The sequence below is a fragment of the Leopardus geoffroyi genome, chromosome C1 (assembly GCF_018350155.1).
Source record: "Leopardus geoffroyi isolate Oge1 chromosome C1, O.geoffroyi_Oge1_pat1.0, whole genome shotgun sequence".
Classification (NCBI taxonomy): Eukaryota; Metazoa; Chordata; class Mammalia; order Carnivora; family Felidae; genus Leopardus; species Leopardus geoffroyi.
Window position 1 is genome coordinate 174,429,432 of NC_059328.1, and position 17,850 is coordinate 174,447,281.

Genomic DNA, 17,850 nt, shown 5'->3' on the forward strand with positions numbered 1-17,850 from the left:
CACACTCTAATAATTTGAGGAACAGGCAACAACGAGGACTGAGAATTTTACACCATGTCTGCTTCATGTCCTCATCTCTCACAGCTGTTCCTCCCAACCCCCTCTTTCACATGTTATCTTAGCTTCTTACTGTTTGGATCTGTACCTCTTGAAAACAATGGTTACTAATACCGAAGATCAAGTCCTTCCTTTTTCTGGAACCTATTTAACTAACATTCCTGATGCTAGCTGAATACCTGCTAAACCTTCACAAAAATTCTGACCTTCTTTCTCAAGTTAAAATGTTCCTTTGGAGTCTTCTCAGACCAGTCATTTTCCAGTAAAGACTCTTACTTACAGTGATCCAGTTGATTTTCTTCTATGTGACACATAAGGAAAACAAAGAACTAAAACACTATAAACCAGAAAAGTTACCATTTGCTGACAGGAGTGATTAAAAACAGTTTTATGATTTTATGAGAGGGTTCTAAAAAATGTATGAATTGGGCTCATCATAATGTATTTCTAGGAAGACTGGAAAAAAAATATTTTCTTCACATAGAGTTAAGCTAAAATTTTAATTAAAACACAATTCCCAAGCATAGCAATTAATTGATGTTTTAGTGTGGCAATTGCGGGAAAGTTTGGGGATTAAGTACAAAAGTAACAAAAACTGTTTTCTCTAATAATTATCTTATTGCCATTGAAGCATAGGATTGAAACAAAAAACACATGTACTTGTTGAAATTTGGAGTTCAGGAAACTCAATTAAATATTCAGTCAATCTAGTCAATATCCCTCTAGCTCAATTATAGAAGTTTTTGGCAATATCAATGATGGTTCAAAGAAAGTTACAGAAGCTGAGAGGTCTGGAAGTGGAGGGTTCTGAATTTGGAAACTCATTTAGGCCAAAGAAACAAGCCTGTGTCCAGAGCTTCCAGGACAGAATGCTACTTCAGACTCTCAATCTAGACTGGAGTGCAAAGCCAATACCTTTGTGTAAGTGAAGGAATAAAACAATGAGTTTTTGAGGTACTAGGCTGACACAGATCACCAGTCTGGAAATCCTAAATAAGCAACCATCACTTACTCAAACATACTACATACAGAAGGAAGAACCCAGCCTAAATGACTAGTACTCTAATGCTTCAAGTTTTCTAATGTTAAAAAGAGTTAGAAAACATGTTTATCATTTTACTGATGACACTTACTTATAACATCTCCCCTCAATTGGAAACTGTTTACAGTTATTACAGGGAATTCCAAGGTGTTTGTCCAGTCGCTCTTTTTCAGCTGCAGTTACAAGTTTGCTAGAGTTTTTGAATTCCTCTAAAATAAGTTTTATTGGTGCAAACTCTTTCCTACATAGAGGACATTTCAACATGGAAGCATTCGATATCATATCCTGATAATTAGCTAGGATCTTCATGCATTTTATATGAAGGCTATTGCCACAGCCAAACCTGTTAGAAATAAAATGAGTTTACCATTTGTATCCATCAAAGTTATATGTATTTATATAAATAAAACTTTCTGTGCTACCATCTTTGTTTCCTATAAAAACAGATTCTGAACCAATTTTCCAGATACGGCTTGATTATACACATAAACACTATCTTATTCACCTACCTAATCTATCATCTTTAATCTATACATTAGAATTCCTAACAAATTCTCCCCCATTCCAATGAAATGGTGGCAAACAATTTTGCATCATTTTCTTTTTTTTTAAGATTTTATTTTTGAGTAATCTCTACACCCAACCTAGGGCTCAAACCCACAACCCTGAGATTAAGAGAGCCACTCAGGCACTCCAGTATTTTTCATTTTTAAAGTCAGGATAAATATAATCTTGACCAAAAAGAAAATTATAACAATAGTAATTAATTTTAAATGAAAGACATCACTGAGAGCAGGGGTATCACCTCATTTTTCTAGAAATCACAATATTTGATAGTACCTGAAAAATATCTACTGAGAGAAATAATATTTTGGGAAACAGTTAATAATTTAAAAATATGCAATAGAAGCTGCCATATGAGGGGTGCCTGGGTGGCTCAGTCGGTTGAGTGTCCGCCTTTGGCTCAGGTCATGATCTCACAGCCTGTGAGTTTGAGCCCCGTGTCAGGCTCTGTGCTGACAGCTCAGAGACTGGAGCCTGCTTCAGATTCTGTGCTTCCCTCTCTCTCTGCCCCAACCTACTCGCATTCTGTCTCTGTATCTCTCAATAATAAATAAACATTAAAAAAAATAATAAAAAAAAGAAGCTGCTATATGAAAAACTACATGGATGAAAATTTTGGCAAATAATCAGGAGTAAGAAAATGAAAAATTCAATAGCAAATGGTTGCCCAAATATCCAAGTCCAACTTTACAGTGCCTTGAAGAATAGTATGACTATGACACTCTCAATAAATGTTTGTGTATAGGTAAAAATTTGAATTACTTAGGTTGAAAGGTAGAATTTGAAACTGAAAGGAATTTTTAGAATATTAAAGTACTATCTTTACTCAGAAAATTCTTTGTAACTTCTCTGAGCCAATGGGTATAAAACAAAAATGTGAAAATTATCCTACCTTAATAGCTTAAAGTGGAGAAGGGAGAAGGGAATAAAGTGGAGTTAGATTTTAATTTTCACCCTTTATATTGTAGCCTAGAAATATTTAGAATAAGAACAGGACCTGTTACAACATATATGTTAGGAAACAAAAGAAGGCCATTTAAATATAAATTAAGCAATACGTAAAGCTTTTTATTGTTTTTCTATCAACATGTCTCCTAACAAGAAATTACAAACATATTAAATTAGAATTTTTTCATAAGCTTTAAATCACCAAAGGAAAAAAACACGTAGAACACTGGGAAGATGGCAAAGTAGGAGAATCCTGAGGTCACGTTGTCCTATGGACACACTGAGATAACAGCTACATCAGTGCAATTAACTCAGAAACAACCAAAGACTGGCAGAACATATTTTTCACAGTTCATCGTAGAGAGAATGCAACATTCAAAAGTATAGGGGGAGCAGAGACGTGGTCAAGAACTAAACCCATGTGGAGGTTAACCACAATGGGAAGGGCAACACAAGCATGGAGAAGTGAGAGAATCAGACCCCACACCAGGCACCTCAGGCACAGGGAACCTGCACTGGGAAGACAAGTCCCCATAACATTTGGCTTTGAAAACCAATGGGGCTTAACACTGCCAGCAGGGCCTAGCTCCAGGAGAGCCAGAGGGTGATAGAAAACTGAGTCCCTGCCATTAAAGAGCCAGCATAACAAATAACCCAGCCCAGATATAGTAATAAAAGCAGCAGTTTGAAAAGCACCAGGGGGTACACATGAAGGAGATTATTTACTAATTTCAGAACATGTCCTAGAAGGGCAAGGATCATTAAGAGACCCCAAGAACAAAAGAGCTGGTAGGTGCCATTTCTATCCTCTTCCCAGCCCCATAGGCTAGATACCTGGATGTTTGTAGCAATCAGCTAAACACTTTCCACCTATCTTGCTATTGCAGTGCTTCTGGCCCTCACATTATCATGTGGATCCATGACAACCAACTTGCCCCACTCAGTAGGTGTCCCCCCATAGCAGCTCTTGCCCTAACATGCTCCGTAGGCAGCCCTGGCAAGGACCAGCACCACTCTAAAGCGACTCCTGCTCTCGGGAGAGGAGAAGGTAACTACACACACCAGTGCACCCACAGTCCCAGAAGCCAAATCTTACAGTTGGAAGCTCAGAGACTGCCCTGTCAATCAGTGCAACTGTAGCATGGGCACACAGAATGGGGGCAGGCATGGGGCCTGACTTCTGGACCCATCCACCCATGAAAGCCTCTCAGGAGACAAGGCAGAGAGAGTACCCTGCAGACAGGTGTGACAACAGCCCCAACAGATGGACTGGAGGTAGGCATCTAGTCTGACATCTGGCTCCATTTACCAATGAAGCCCTCTCAGGTGACAACACAGGAGAGCACTCTGCACTTCAGCATGACTGCAGCTCCAACAGACAGGCTGAGGGCAGACATCTGGTGTGACTACTAATGCTGCCCATCTACAAGCTTAGTACTTTAGATGGGTTCAAATTAAAGCAACATTTAACGTATATAGACTATTATATTCATAGGATGTTATATATGAACCTAATGGCAACCACACATAAAAATGACAACAATATAAAAACAACCTTATAATTGATATAGAAAAAGTAAAGAGAAAGGAATCCAAGCACAACACAAAAGGAAGCCATCAAACCACAAGAGAGCAAGAAAGAAGAAAGGAACAGAGAACTACAAAAACAACCATAAAACAAGTAACAAAATGGCAATAAGTACATATATACCAATAAATACTTTTAAATATAAATGAATTAAATGTTCCAATCAAAGGACACAGGGTGAGTAAATATATATATGTCTCAAAGACATCTCGCTTTGAGAAGAATGCTGGTGCAATTTTGATTGGGATTGTATTGAATGTGTAGATTGCTTTGGGTAGTATTGACATTTTAACAATATTTATTCTTCCAATCCATAAGCATGGACTGTTTCTCCATTTCTTTGTATCTTCTTCAATTTCCTTCATAAGCTATCTATAGTTTTCAGAATACAGATCTTTTACATCTTTGGTTAGGTTTATTCCTAGGTATTTTATGCTTCTTGGTGCAATTGTGAATGGGATCAATTTCTTTATGTCTTTCTGTTGCTTCATAATTAGTTTATAAGAATGCAACTGATTTCGGTACATTAATTTTATATCCTGTGACTTTGCTGAATTCATTTATCAGTTCTAGCAGACTTTTGGTGGAGTCTATTGGGTTTTCCATGTATAATATCATGTCATCTGCAAAAAGTGAAAGCTTGACTTCGTCTTTGCCAATTATGATGCCTTTGATTTCCTTTTGTTGTCTGACTGCTGATGCTAGAACTTCCAACTCTAGGTTAAACAACAGCGGTAAGAGTAGACATCCCTGTCGTGTTCCTGATCTCAGGGGGAAAGCTCTCAGTTTTTCCCCATTGAGGATGATATTAGCTGTGGGTTTTTCATAAATGGCTTTTATGATGTTTAAGTATGTTCCTTCTATTCTGACATTCTTGAGGGTTTTTATTAAGAAAAGTTGCTGAATTTTGTCAAATGCTTTTCCTGTATCTATTGACAGGATCATATGGTTCTTATCTTTTCTTTTATTAATGTGATGTATCACATTGATTGATTTGCCTATATTGAACCAGCCCTGAAGCTCAGGAATGAATCCCACTTGATCATGGTGAATAATTCTTTTTATATGCTGTCGAATTCGATTTGCTAGTATCTTGTTGAGAATTTTTGCATCCATATTCATCAGGGATATTGGCCTGTAGTTCTCTTTTTTTTGCGAAGCTAGAACAAACAATCCTAAAATTTGTATGGAACCACAAAAGACTCCAAATAGCCAAAGTAATATTGAAGAAGACCAAAGCGGGAGGTATCACAATCCCAGACTTTAGCCTTTACTACAAAGCTGTAATCATCAAGACAGCATGGTACTGGCACAAAAACAGACACATAGATCAATGGAATAGAATAGAGACTCCAGAATTGGACCCACAAAAGTATGGCCAAATAATCTTTGACAAAGCAGGAAAGAATATCCAATGGAAAAAAGACAGTCTCTTTACCAAATGGTGCTGGGAGAACTGGACAGCAACATGCAGAAGAATGAAACTAGACCACTTTCTTACACCAAACACAAAACAAACTCAAAATGGATGAAGGACCTGAATGTGACAGGAAACCATCAAAACCCTAGAGGAGAAAGCAGGAAAAAACCTCTCTGACCTCAGCCGCAGCAATTTCTTACTTGACACATCTCCAAAGGCAAGGGAATTAAAAGCAAAAATGAACAATTGGGACCTCATGAAGATAAAAAGATTCTGCACTGCAAAGGAAACAATCAACAAAACTAAAAGGGAACCGACAGAATGGGAAAAGATATTTGCAAATGACATATCGGACAAAGGGCTAGTATCCAAAAGGTATAAAGTACTCACCAAACTCCACACCCGAAAAACAAATAATCCAGTGAAGAAATAGGCAGAAGACGTGAATAGACACTTCTCTAAAGAAGACACCCAGATGGCCAACAGGCACATGAAAAGATGCTCAACATCACTCCTCATCAGGGCAATACAAATCAAAACCACACTGAGAAATCACCTCACACCAGTCAGAGTGGCTAAAATGAACAAATCAGGAGACTATAGATGCTGGCAAGGATGTGGAGAAACTGAAACCCTCTTGCACTGTTGGTGGGAATGCAAACTCTGGAAAACAATGTAGAGGTTCCTCACAAAATTAAAAATAGATCTACCCTATGACCCAGCAATAGTACTGGTAGGATTTTACCCAAGGGATACAGGAGTGCTGATGCATAGGGGCACTCGTACCCCAATGTTTATAGCAGCACTTTCAACAATAGCCAAATTATGGAAAGGGCCTAAATGTCCATCAACTGATGAATGGATAAAGAAGTTGTGGTTTATATATACAATGGAATACTACGTGGCAGTGAGAAAGAATGAAATATGGCCTTTTGTAGCAACATGGATGGAACTTGAGAGTGTTATGCTAAGTGAAATAAGTCATACAGAGAAAGACAGATACCATATGTTTTCACTCTTAATGGATCCTATGAAACTTAATGGAAGACCATGGGGGAGGGGAAGGGGGAAAAAAAAGTTACAGAGAGGGAAGGAGGCAAACTATAAGAGACTCTTAAAAACTCAGAACAAACTGAGGGTTGACAGGGGGAGGGGCAGGGTGAGAGGGAGGGGAAAGTGGGTGATGGACATTGAGGAGGGCACCCATTGGGATGAGCACTGGGTGTTGTATGGAAACCAATTTGACAATAAATTTCATATTAAAAAAAAAAAAAGAAAAATTAGCTTTAGTCTTTTTCTCAGATAGAGCTAACGGGTTTTTTGAAGAATTTTTAATTATGTTATTATGAGAGAGTTATGTGTTATAGTTCTTTTATTAACAACCTGTATGATTGTGGTCTATTCATTTAGCCTTTCTGGGACCCATTTTTATCTCATACAAAATAAATGTTAGCAAATATTTTTCAAAAAAAAAAGACTCATCTATATGTCACCTTCAAGAGACTCACTTCAGACCTAAAGACATATGCAGATTGAAAATGAAGAGCTAGAAAACCACTTACCATGCAAATGAAAGTGAAAAGAAAGCTGAAGTAACAATGCTTATACTGGACAAAATAAACTTGAAAACAAAGACTGTGACAAGAGAAAAGGAAGGACACTAATAATGATAAAGGGAACAATCCAACAAAAGGATATAACAACTGTAAATATTTATGCACTCAACATGGAAGCACCTAAAGCCAGAAAGGACCTATTAACAGGCATAAAGGAATAAACTGACAATGATACGATAAGAGTAGGGGACTTTAACACCCCACTTACATCAATGGATACATCTGCCAGACGGAAAATAAACAAGGAAGGAGTAGCTTTGAATGACAGGACTGGCCAGATGGACCTAACAGATATTCAGAACATTACATCCCAAAACAGCACACTACACAGTCTTTTCAAGTGCACATGGAACATTCTCCAGAATAGATTGCATATTAGGTCACTAACAAATATCGATAAATTTAAAAAGAATGAAATCTTATCATGCACATTTTCTGATCATGACATTATGAAATTAGAAATTAAACAGAATGCAAATATATGGAGGCTAAATAACATGCTACTAAACAATGAATGGGTTAATCAAAAAAATAAGAGGAAATCAAAATACATGGAGACAACTAAAAAAGAAAACACAATGGTCCAAATCTTTGGGATGCAGCAAAAGCTGATCAAAGAGAGAAATTTATAGCAATACCGATATACCTCAAGAAGCAAGAAAGATCTCTAATAAACAACCTAACCTTATACCTAAAGGAGGTAGAAAAGGAACATGGCCCAAAGCCAGTAGAAGGAAGGAAATAATAAAAATTAAAGTAGAAATGAATGAAATAGAGACAACTCCCGCCCCCAACAATAGAAGAGATCAATGAAACCAGTAGCTGGTTCTTTGAAAAAATCAATAAAATTGATAAACCTTTTATCAGACTCATCAAGAGAAAATGAGAGAGGACTCAAATAAATAAAATCAGAAATGAAGAAGGAGGGGTGCCTGGGTGGCTCAATCAGTTAGGCTTCTGACTTCGACTCCGGTCATGATCTCGCGGTTCACGAGTTCGATCCCTGTGTTGGGCTCTGTGCTGATAGCACAGAGCCTGGAGCCTGTTTTGGATTCTGTGTCTCCCTCTCTCTGCCCCTCCCCTGCTCATTCTCTGTCTCTGTCTGTCTCTCTCTAAAAAATAAATAAAACAGGGGCATCTGGGTGGCTAAGTTGGTTAAGCGTCTGACTTTGGCTCGGGTCATGATCTTGTGGTTTGTGGGTTTGAGCCCCGTGTCGGGCTCTGTGCTGACAGCTCAGAGCCTGGAGCCTGCTTCGAATTCTGTGTCTCCCTCTCTCTCTGCCCCTCCCCTGCTCATCCTCTGTCTCTCTCTCTATCCCTAGAAAAATTTCAAAAATCAATCAACATGACATATTAGTAAGAGAAAGGACAAAAACCGTATGATCATCTCAATAGATGCAGAAAAAGCATGGAGAAAGTACAACATCCATTCATGATAAAAACTCTCAGCAAAGTAGGTTTAGAGGGAACATTTCTCAACATAATAAAGACTATATATAAAAAACCCACACTAAAATCATACTCAGCAGTGAAGTACTGAGAGCTTTTCCTTTAAGATCATAATAAGATAAGGGTGTCTGCTCTCACTGTTTTTATTAAATATAATACTGAGAGTCCTAGCCACAGCAACCAGGCTAAAATAAATAAATGGCATCCAAATTAGTAAGTAAGAAGTAAAACATTCAGTATTTGCAAATCACAGAATACTATATATGGTAAACCTTTAAAACACCACCAAAAAACACTAGAACTAATAAATGAATTCAGTAAGGTCACAGGATACAAAATCAATTTACAGAAATCTATTATATTTCTGTATACTAATAATGAAGTAGCAAAAAGAGAAACAAAGAAAAAAAATCCCATTTATAATTGCATCAAAATGAACAAAATACTTAGGAATAAACCTAACTATAAAACATTGATGAAAGAAATTGAAGATGAGACAACAAATGGAAAGATATTCCATGCCCTAGGACTGAAAGAATTAATACTATGAAAATGTCCACACTACCCAAAGCAATCTACAGAGTCAATGTAATTTCTATCAGAAGACAAACAACAGTTTTGGCAGAACTAGAACCAATAATCCTAAAATATGTATGGAACCTCAAAGATAGCTAAAGACAGCTTGAGAAAGAAAAATAAAGCTGGCACTTCAAATTCCAAGTTTTAAGATATATATAAAGCTGTAGTAATTGAAAACAGTATAATACTGGCACAAAAATAGACACACAGATCAACAGAACAGAATAGAGGGCCCAAAATTAACACACACTTGTATGGTCAATTAATCTACAACAAAGAAGGCAAGAATTTACAATGAGGAGAAGACAGTTTCTTCAATGAATGGTTCTGGGAAAACTAGATAGCTATAGGCAAAAAGAATAAAATTGGACCACTTTCTTACACCACACACAAAAATCAGCTCAAAATGGATTAAAGATATAAATGTAAGACCTGGGGGTGCCTGGGTGGCTCAGTCAGTTGAGCATCCAATTCTTGATTTTGGTTCAGATAATGATCTCAGGGTTGTGGGATCGAGCCCTGTGTTTGGCTCTGTACTAAATGTGGAGCCTGCTTGGGATTCTCTCTCTTCCTCTCTCCCACTCCTCCCGCTCATGCTCTCCCTTTCTCACTCTAAAATATTAAAGAAAAGTGAGATCCAAAACCATAAAAATCCCCAAAGAAAATACAGGCAATAATTTCTTTGACTGCAGCCATAGAATCATGTTTCTAGATATGTCTCCTCAGTCAGGGAAAACAAAATCAAAATTAAACTATTTGGGACTACATCAAAATTAAAAGCTGTTGCACAGCAATGGAAACCATCAACAAAACCAAAAGGCAACCTACTGAATGGGGGAAGATATTTTCAAGTGATATATCTGATTTTGGTATATCCAAAATATATAAAGAACTTATATAACTCAACACCAAAAACCCCCAAATAATCTGATCAAAAAATGGGCAGAGGATTTGAACTGACATTTTCCAAGGCAGACATACAGATGGTTGATATACACATGAAAAGATGCTCAGCATCACAAACCGTCAGAGAAATGCATATCAAAACCACAAAGAGATATCACCTTAAACCTGTCAGAATGGCTGACACAAAAAACACGAAAAATAACAAGTGTTGGCAAGGATGTGGAGAAAAAGGAACCTTCATGCACTGTTGGTGGAAATGCAAACTGGTGCAACCACTATGGAAAGCAGTATGGTGGTTCTTCAAAAAATTAAAAATAGAATTACCGTGATTTAGTAATTTCACTAAAGGTAATTTGCTGAAGGAAAACAAAAACATGGATTCAAAAGATATATGTACCCCTATGCTTATTGCAGCATATTTACAATAGCCAAGATGTGAAAGCAACCCAAGTGTCCATCAACAAATGAATGGATAAAGAAGGTGTCATACACACACAGAATGGAATATTACTCAACCACAGAAAAGAATAAGACCTTGTCATTTGCAACAACATGGATTAACCTAGATGGTATAATCCTAAGTGAAATAAATCAGCCAAAGAAAGACAAATACCATATGATTTCACTCATATGTGAAATTTAAGAAACAAAACAAATGAACAACAACAATAAAAAGATCAGCAAAATACCAGACTCTTAAATACAGAAAAGATACTGGTGGTTGTCGGAGGGAAGGTGAGTAGGGGAATGGGTGAAATAGATAACACAGATTAAGAGTACACTTATCTTGATGAGTACTAAATATTCCTCAGAACTGCTGAATCATTATACTGTATACCTGAAACTAATATAATGCATTTTAGTTGTACTTCAATAACAAAGATAAAGAAAAAACATGTCACCTGCAAAATGTGACAGGAAGTTTTTTCTCTAAAAGTACTTCTTGACAAATAGAGCAGATATCATCGGAACCAATTTCCTTCTGTTTAATGTACCCATCTTCTTCAATATGCACAGTTTCATCATTTGTTCCTTGTTGTGGAGTTTGAACTCGATGTATCCCTCGAAGCAAGTCACTGATTTCCCTTTCCACAAGACCTAACTGCAAAGCACCTATGAAGAATCCCAAAGTATTAAAATTCAGTGGCAAAATTAGAGATACAGAAATGTAAATAACTTATGCTGAAAGTTAGAATTTTCTTTCAAATATCAGAAAGACAGTCTTGATTGAATTGTTACACTGAGATTTACCACTTCTTGTATTTTTTTTCAGAACCAGAAGGTCAAGAAAGAGTCATTGATAAAAAGAATGGGAGGTGCCGGGTGGCTCAGTTGGTTAAGCATCTGACTTCAAATCAGGTCATGACCTCACAGTTCATGGGTTTGAGCCCCATGCCAGGCTCTGTGCTGATAGCTCAGAGCCTGGAGGCTGCTTCACATTCTGTGTCTCCCTCTCTCTCTGCCCCTCCCTGACTTGTTCTCTCTCCCTAAAACATAAATAAACATAAAAATAAATGAATGGAAATTATATATTTTTTCTTATAACTGAAAAGAGTCAGTGCAAATGTTGCATTGTAAAGGTTTTGCATTAATTATATGACAGTGTTCATCCTTGGATTGGTGTTATAATCATGTCTTAGATTTTAATCTGTTCAATTTGTCCATAAATAATATTTTATCAACATACCACCAAAAGAAATGGACACAAATAAATAAAGGGGAAACAGGGATATTTGAGTAGTTAGTGAAATTAGTCTTTGTTAGATGAATAATGAATGAATAGATAACAGGAGAGCAAGACTCAATTGTAACTACTCTCCTGTCTTGGTTTTCAGTTTCTACAAGAGTGTCTTGGTAGCCGCATCTTTCACAGATTTGGTTAGTATTCTTCTGAATAATCTGTTTGGAACTATGTTGCTTATAATCTTGGGATGTGCATTCTTTGAATTATGAATTTTCTCCATCCTACTGTCCTTATAAGAAATTGTTCCTTATACATTTAGTTTTGATCAGGGAATCCTAGATTCTTTATTCCTTTCTCCATCCCAGGCTCCTTTCCTTTTCTCTCTCCTTAACATGCCATAATTTAAATGCCATCTGTTATTGGTCCTCTTGAATTCTATTCATTTTATACATTCTTTAATACATTTAATACATTATTTAATAAATTTTAAAATACTTGCAAGATAATAAAACCTTCATTTTTTCTGGAAAGACTTCAAAATTAAACACTAAGAATACTGAAAACATCATAGAAAAATATAGAAATCTCTGTTCCTTGCATGAGGTGGGGTGGCAGGTGGAATGTAAGAGGGTAACATAATTTAATTAACCATTACTTTGGAGGATGAGAGCTATTTGTCACAGAGACAGAGCAACATCTGCTCTCTAAAAAAGACAGGGAGGAAAATGAAGAACAAAAACTGTGCTTTTGGGAATAAAGATTTCCTAGGGCAGCAGAATTATTGAAACATAAAAGTTCATAAGAGAAGCTGGCCATAAAGGTCTTATGTGGTATAACATGAATTGGAAAATGAAAGGCAGAAACAAACTCTTCTGAAATTAATTTAAAAAATTAATGTATGAGACTATGAAAGAATATTCTTTTATAGAGAAGAGCAAGACAGCTAATCTTATCAGAGGGCAATGGAAGATGTTCAACTTCATTAACATAAAAGAAAATTAGTTAAAATAAGAATGATACACAGACACAGAATAAAACCTATTGAATAAGCAATAGTAAATCAATAAAATGTTATGTTTGTTTGCCTTATGTCATTTCTTTTTGCATTTAAAAAAGTTATATGAAGATACTTTAGACCTTCTAAGGGTATGTTAGATGTATGGAAGAATGGAAATTTATTTAATTTGCCAGGAACGAACAGATTACAATGAACCTTGTAGCTGGCATTTTTTTGTGTTCTGTAGGACAGCCTTTTTTCCCCCTACACTATAGAAATATTATTAACATTTGAAAATATTTCTTCATATTTTTAAATTATTTTCTTTGGGGACTTAAGTATTCTGTTCATGTCTTTCATTATGTGCTTAAGTAATAATATGTACCTAAAACACGAATCTCAAACCAAACCTAGCAGAAAATTGACAGGTAGCTGAAATTGCAAATCAGCAGAAGTATTTTAAGACCAATTTGGCAATACATCTGGTTGGCAGACATAAAAATTTTAATACTTTTACTCCAAAATCTGATTAATGAGACATTAGGCTAAACAAATGATTGAAAGAAGAGAAAGCTTCATGTACAAAGAATATGACAAACAGAAATAAATTAAATGCCTAACAATAGAATAATGTTAACTAAATTATGATATACCATATTTAGCCACTGATGACTTTAATTACAGAGATTACACAGCATTGAAAATGGGTATAAAGTAACAATGTGTGATAAAAGCAGAGGACAAAATTCCCATGCACTATTAGACATACATAAATATAAAGTAATAAAGGAAAATGGGAGCAAAAAAGTTTATTGTATCTTTGTAGTGGGAATTTAAAAATTTTTTTCTTAAACATGGTTCTTAATTTATTTGTAAATATTTAATTAAAAAAAGGAACGGATGGCATTTACTAGACAAAAAGAAAAAGAGAAAATGGAGGAGAAGAGGGAAAAAAATCTAGTTTATACTTTGGGTTTTGACTACTGTTAGCATTGGAGCTTTTAGAATCTCCCTTATAAAAGAAGAGAGGGGAGTTGGATAAACTAAAAGTTTCTCTAATGCCAACGTTTATAGAACAAAGAGAAGGATACGTTTTTGACTCTTAGCTATTTTGTCCCTCAGCTCTCTATTAAAAAGTAAACTATAGGGGCGCCTGGGTGGCGCAGTCGGTTAAGCGTCCGACTTCAGCCAGGTCACGATCTCGCGGTCCGTGAGTTCGAGCCCCGTGTCAGGCTCTGGGCTGATGGCTCGGAGCCTGGAGCCTGTTTCCGATTCTGTGTCTCCCTCTCTCTCTGCCCCTCCCCCGTTCATACTCTGTCTCTCTCTGTCCCAAAAATAAATAAACGTTGAAAAAAAAAAATTAAAAAAAAAAAAAAGTAAACTATAAAAAAATAGACATTGTCTTTAGAAGAAACTATTAGGTGATAAATGTAGGTTTTGCTGGAAAACATTTATTGGGTGATGGGAAAAATAATGCTCCATGTTCAAAAGCTGATGTCTTTATAATAAAATTCCTTTGTAATCATCTTTGTAAATGTTCAAAAATAAAAGTCAACTGTTTTTGATATGCAACACTAGAGCACAAATATTTGTTTCCTGATTTGTTTTAGAAGAATCTAGGAATGATATTCAAAACACTCACATAATCCAAATGAATAATCATTTATAGCTTTCTTTAAATTAATTTAAATCATCTATGTTTGTTCCAGCTTTCATTAAAAAATTTTTCTTATGTTTATTTATTTCTGAGAGAGAGAGAGAGAGAGAGAGCGCAAGCAGGGGAGGGGCAGAGAAAGAGAGAGAGGCAAAGAATCCAAAGCAGGCTCCAGGCTCTGAGCACAGAGCCCTACACAGAGCTTGAACCAATGGACCGTGAGAGCATGACCTGAGGCAAAGTCGGTTACTCAACGGACTAAGCCAGCCAGGCACCCCCATTCTAGCTTTCATTTACATGATAAATTTTAAGATGATTAAGACTTCTACTTTTTTGAATATTTGTGCAAATAGGATTCTCTCAATGTTGACCAAAACTTCTTTTAAACATAGAGATATGAAAGATCTTTTATTTTTGTAGGAAGTATATATTTTTCAAAATTAACATTTAGGATTAAACATTAAAAAACATTTTAAAAAATTCCCAACCATAGGCTGATATTTATAAAAAGAACAAGACACAGTTTCTGCCTTTAAGAAATAAAAAGGATAACAGAATATTAACTATTAGGTTGATCCATATGAAATTGCTACTTTTGGAAATGAAAAACTCCACAAATGTTAGTATTCATTTTTCAATTCATAAAGAAGTATCTAACAGAGGCTCCTGGCTAATACATAGTACAATAAATAGATGTTTGTTGAATTTGGTTGTATAGAGCTGCACTGTAATAAGAGTAGCCATTAGCCACATGTGACTACTGAGCACTTGAAATATGGTTCATGTGACTAAAAAACTAAATTTCTAATTTTGTTTCACTTAAATTTAAATTGAAAACTCATATAGTTACTGAAAAATTTGTAAGTATGTATATGTAACAATTTAGGTATTACATGAATCTATTTTTCAACTGAGTATTTTATAAAATCTAAATGCAGATCAAATATTTCCATTGAAAATATAGTGTCTAGATGAGATGCTCTGTAAGTATAAAATACTAAGACTTTGAAGACAGTATCAAAAATATTGCATATTTTTATATTGATTACATGTTGATATGGTAATATTTTAATGTATTAGATTAAATTAAAATATATTATTGAAATTAACTTTCCCTGTTTCTTTTTACTCTTTGTAACATGGCTACTAGAAAATTACATATGTGGCTTGCATTATATTTCTATTGGACAGCACTAGTATGGAAGCTTGTGAAAATGGTATGTAAAACAGTGTAGAGAACAAGTAAGATTTGGAGAGGACGTGAGCACTTAACTTCAGGTGGATAAAATGAAGAAATAGAGAAATAAACAGTGTATACAATATCAAACAACCCAATCATTGTGTATGAAGGGATTGGAAGAGAGGATGAAGTAGAGAACTAAGTGACATTCCAGAAAGAACCTTTTGTCTACAATGTGGAGAAGGAAGAAACCAAGTGCAGGCACCGAAAAGAAACAGGCTCTAGAACACTATGAAGGGCTGATGAAGGTCGGACAAAGGTGAGAATGAGAATGGAGAGATGAAAACACCGTTGAGAAGGAGGTAGGATGTAACATGAACGGGATTTATGAAATGACTCCTTAGACAGGAGAGAGGAAATTGGGAGAGGAAAAATCAAGGAGAATCCTATGGTTTCTAGTTTTGGAGACTAAAGAAAAAGGAAAGCCAATATATGAGGTAGGGGATACAAGAGGGGAGCACAAATGGGGGGGGGATTTGGTATTTATTTATTTTATTTTTATTTATTTTTTTTTTTTCAACGTTTATTTATTTTTTTGGGACAGAGAGAGACAGAGCATGAACGGGGGAGGGGCAGAGAGAGAGGGAGACACAGAATCGGAAACAGGCTCCAGGCTCTGAGCCATCAGCCCAGAGCCCGACGCGGGGCTCGAACTCACGGACCGCGAGATCGTGACCTGGCTGAAGTCGGACGCTTAACCGACTGCGCCACCCAGGCGCCCCGGGATTTGGTATTTAAAATGCCTGTGGGACCTCCAAATCTGAGCTGCCCCGAAAGGCAACTGAAAATAGTGCTCTGTTGATAAGAGAATGTGTAAAATGAGAGAAGAGTACAAAAAAAAAAGTGTCTGTGAAACACTAATATTAATTTATTATCTAGTACAACTTTTAAATGTTTACTGTGATTACCATAATGACAATATCTTTTTTATAAAATCTATAAATCCAAATGACCTATAACAAAATTAATTTCTTTCTCTTTTAATTTTGAGGACTCTAGAACTTAAAGTTACATACCTATATGCTTGACTCTAAACTCAATTTAAGTACTGTCATAAAAACAATTTTACTCTTCTTTTTTTTTTTTAATTTTTTTTTTCAACGTTTATTTATTTTTGGGACAGAGAGAGACAGAGCATGAACGGGGGAGGGGCAGAGAGAGAGGGAGACACAGAATCGGAAACAGGCTCCAGGCTCTGAGCCATCAGCCCAGAGCCTGACGCGGGGCTCGAACTCACGGGCCGCGAGATCATGACCTGGCTGAAGTCGGACGCTTAACCGACTGCGCCACCCAGGCGCCCCAAAACAATTTTACTCTTAAAAACATGTATTTATATTTTTTACATACAAATTTCAGTTAGTAGATATTTTTGAATGAAATTATGTTCCATGTCAACTATTACTGTGATCTAAAAAATTACATTTCTGATTTTTTTTATAATTAAAATAATTTTACGCCTAGAAACCACTGTGAATCTTTGCTTAGCACACATGAAGGAAATTTTGCCTTCAGAATAACTAGCCATTGTTTCATCCCTTTTTTTATTAAGTGCCCCTGAATTTGAAATGACATATAAAGTTACATTTTTTTATTAAGGAAGAAAAATGTTCCAAGTGTCTTAATTGCAACAAACTGAGCTACAGATAGTTGTCAGATTGTCTAGGAAAATAATTGTTTAAATTTAGAATATGTCTAAACAAAAAATTATTAAATATGCTAACTTCAAAATAATAAAAGAAGAAATGCAACTTACATTCATGATTCCTTGGAAGTTTGAATTTTTTCAACAAGACCCTAGTATTCACAGGTGGAAAACCAAAAGAAATATTTATTTATGATATAACCTAAAATGATATATTTTAATATTAGGAGTAGCATTATAGAATTTATATTGCTGATGGTGTTATAAATATACTTAACACTCTCATCAGTTTTCTGTTATAATGATAAGTAGTTAAATGTTAACTGTACTGAAATTAAAATAAAAAATTCATACAAAAACAGTAGTTAAATAAATGTTTTAAAGTAAGCATATGTGAAAAAAGTATGATAAATGAAAATAAAAGACATTTATAATAAAGAGATTTGCCAGAAAGAGTCCATGTA

At 35.7% G+C, this 17,850-nt stretch overlaps 1 protein-coding gene across 3 annotated transcripts in view; it reads right to left on the reverse strand.

The window, feature by feature from the left end:
* The window catches only part of ZSWIM2 (zinc finger SWIM-type containing 2), a 33,099-nt gene that overhangs the window by 11,767 nt on the left and 3,482 nt on the right, over positions 1-17,850 (reverse strand). For 2 of the 3 annotated variants that reach the window (XM_045480450.1, XM_045480451.1), the window contains exons 3-5: positions 17,498-17,538; positions 11,072-11,282; positions 1,191-1,442 (exon numbers count right to left, since the gene is read on the reverse strand). In XM_045480450.1, the coding sequence (XP_045336406.1) occupies positions 1,191-1,442; positions 11,072-11,282; positions 17,498-17,538 (504 nt within the window). The remainder of the gene's footprint in view (positions 1-1,190; positions 1,443-11,071; positions 11,283-17,497; positions 17,539-17,850) is intronic. The other variant, XM_045480452.1, reaches the window with a different exon arrangement.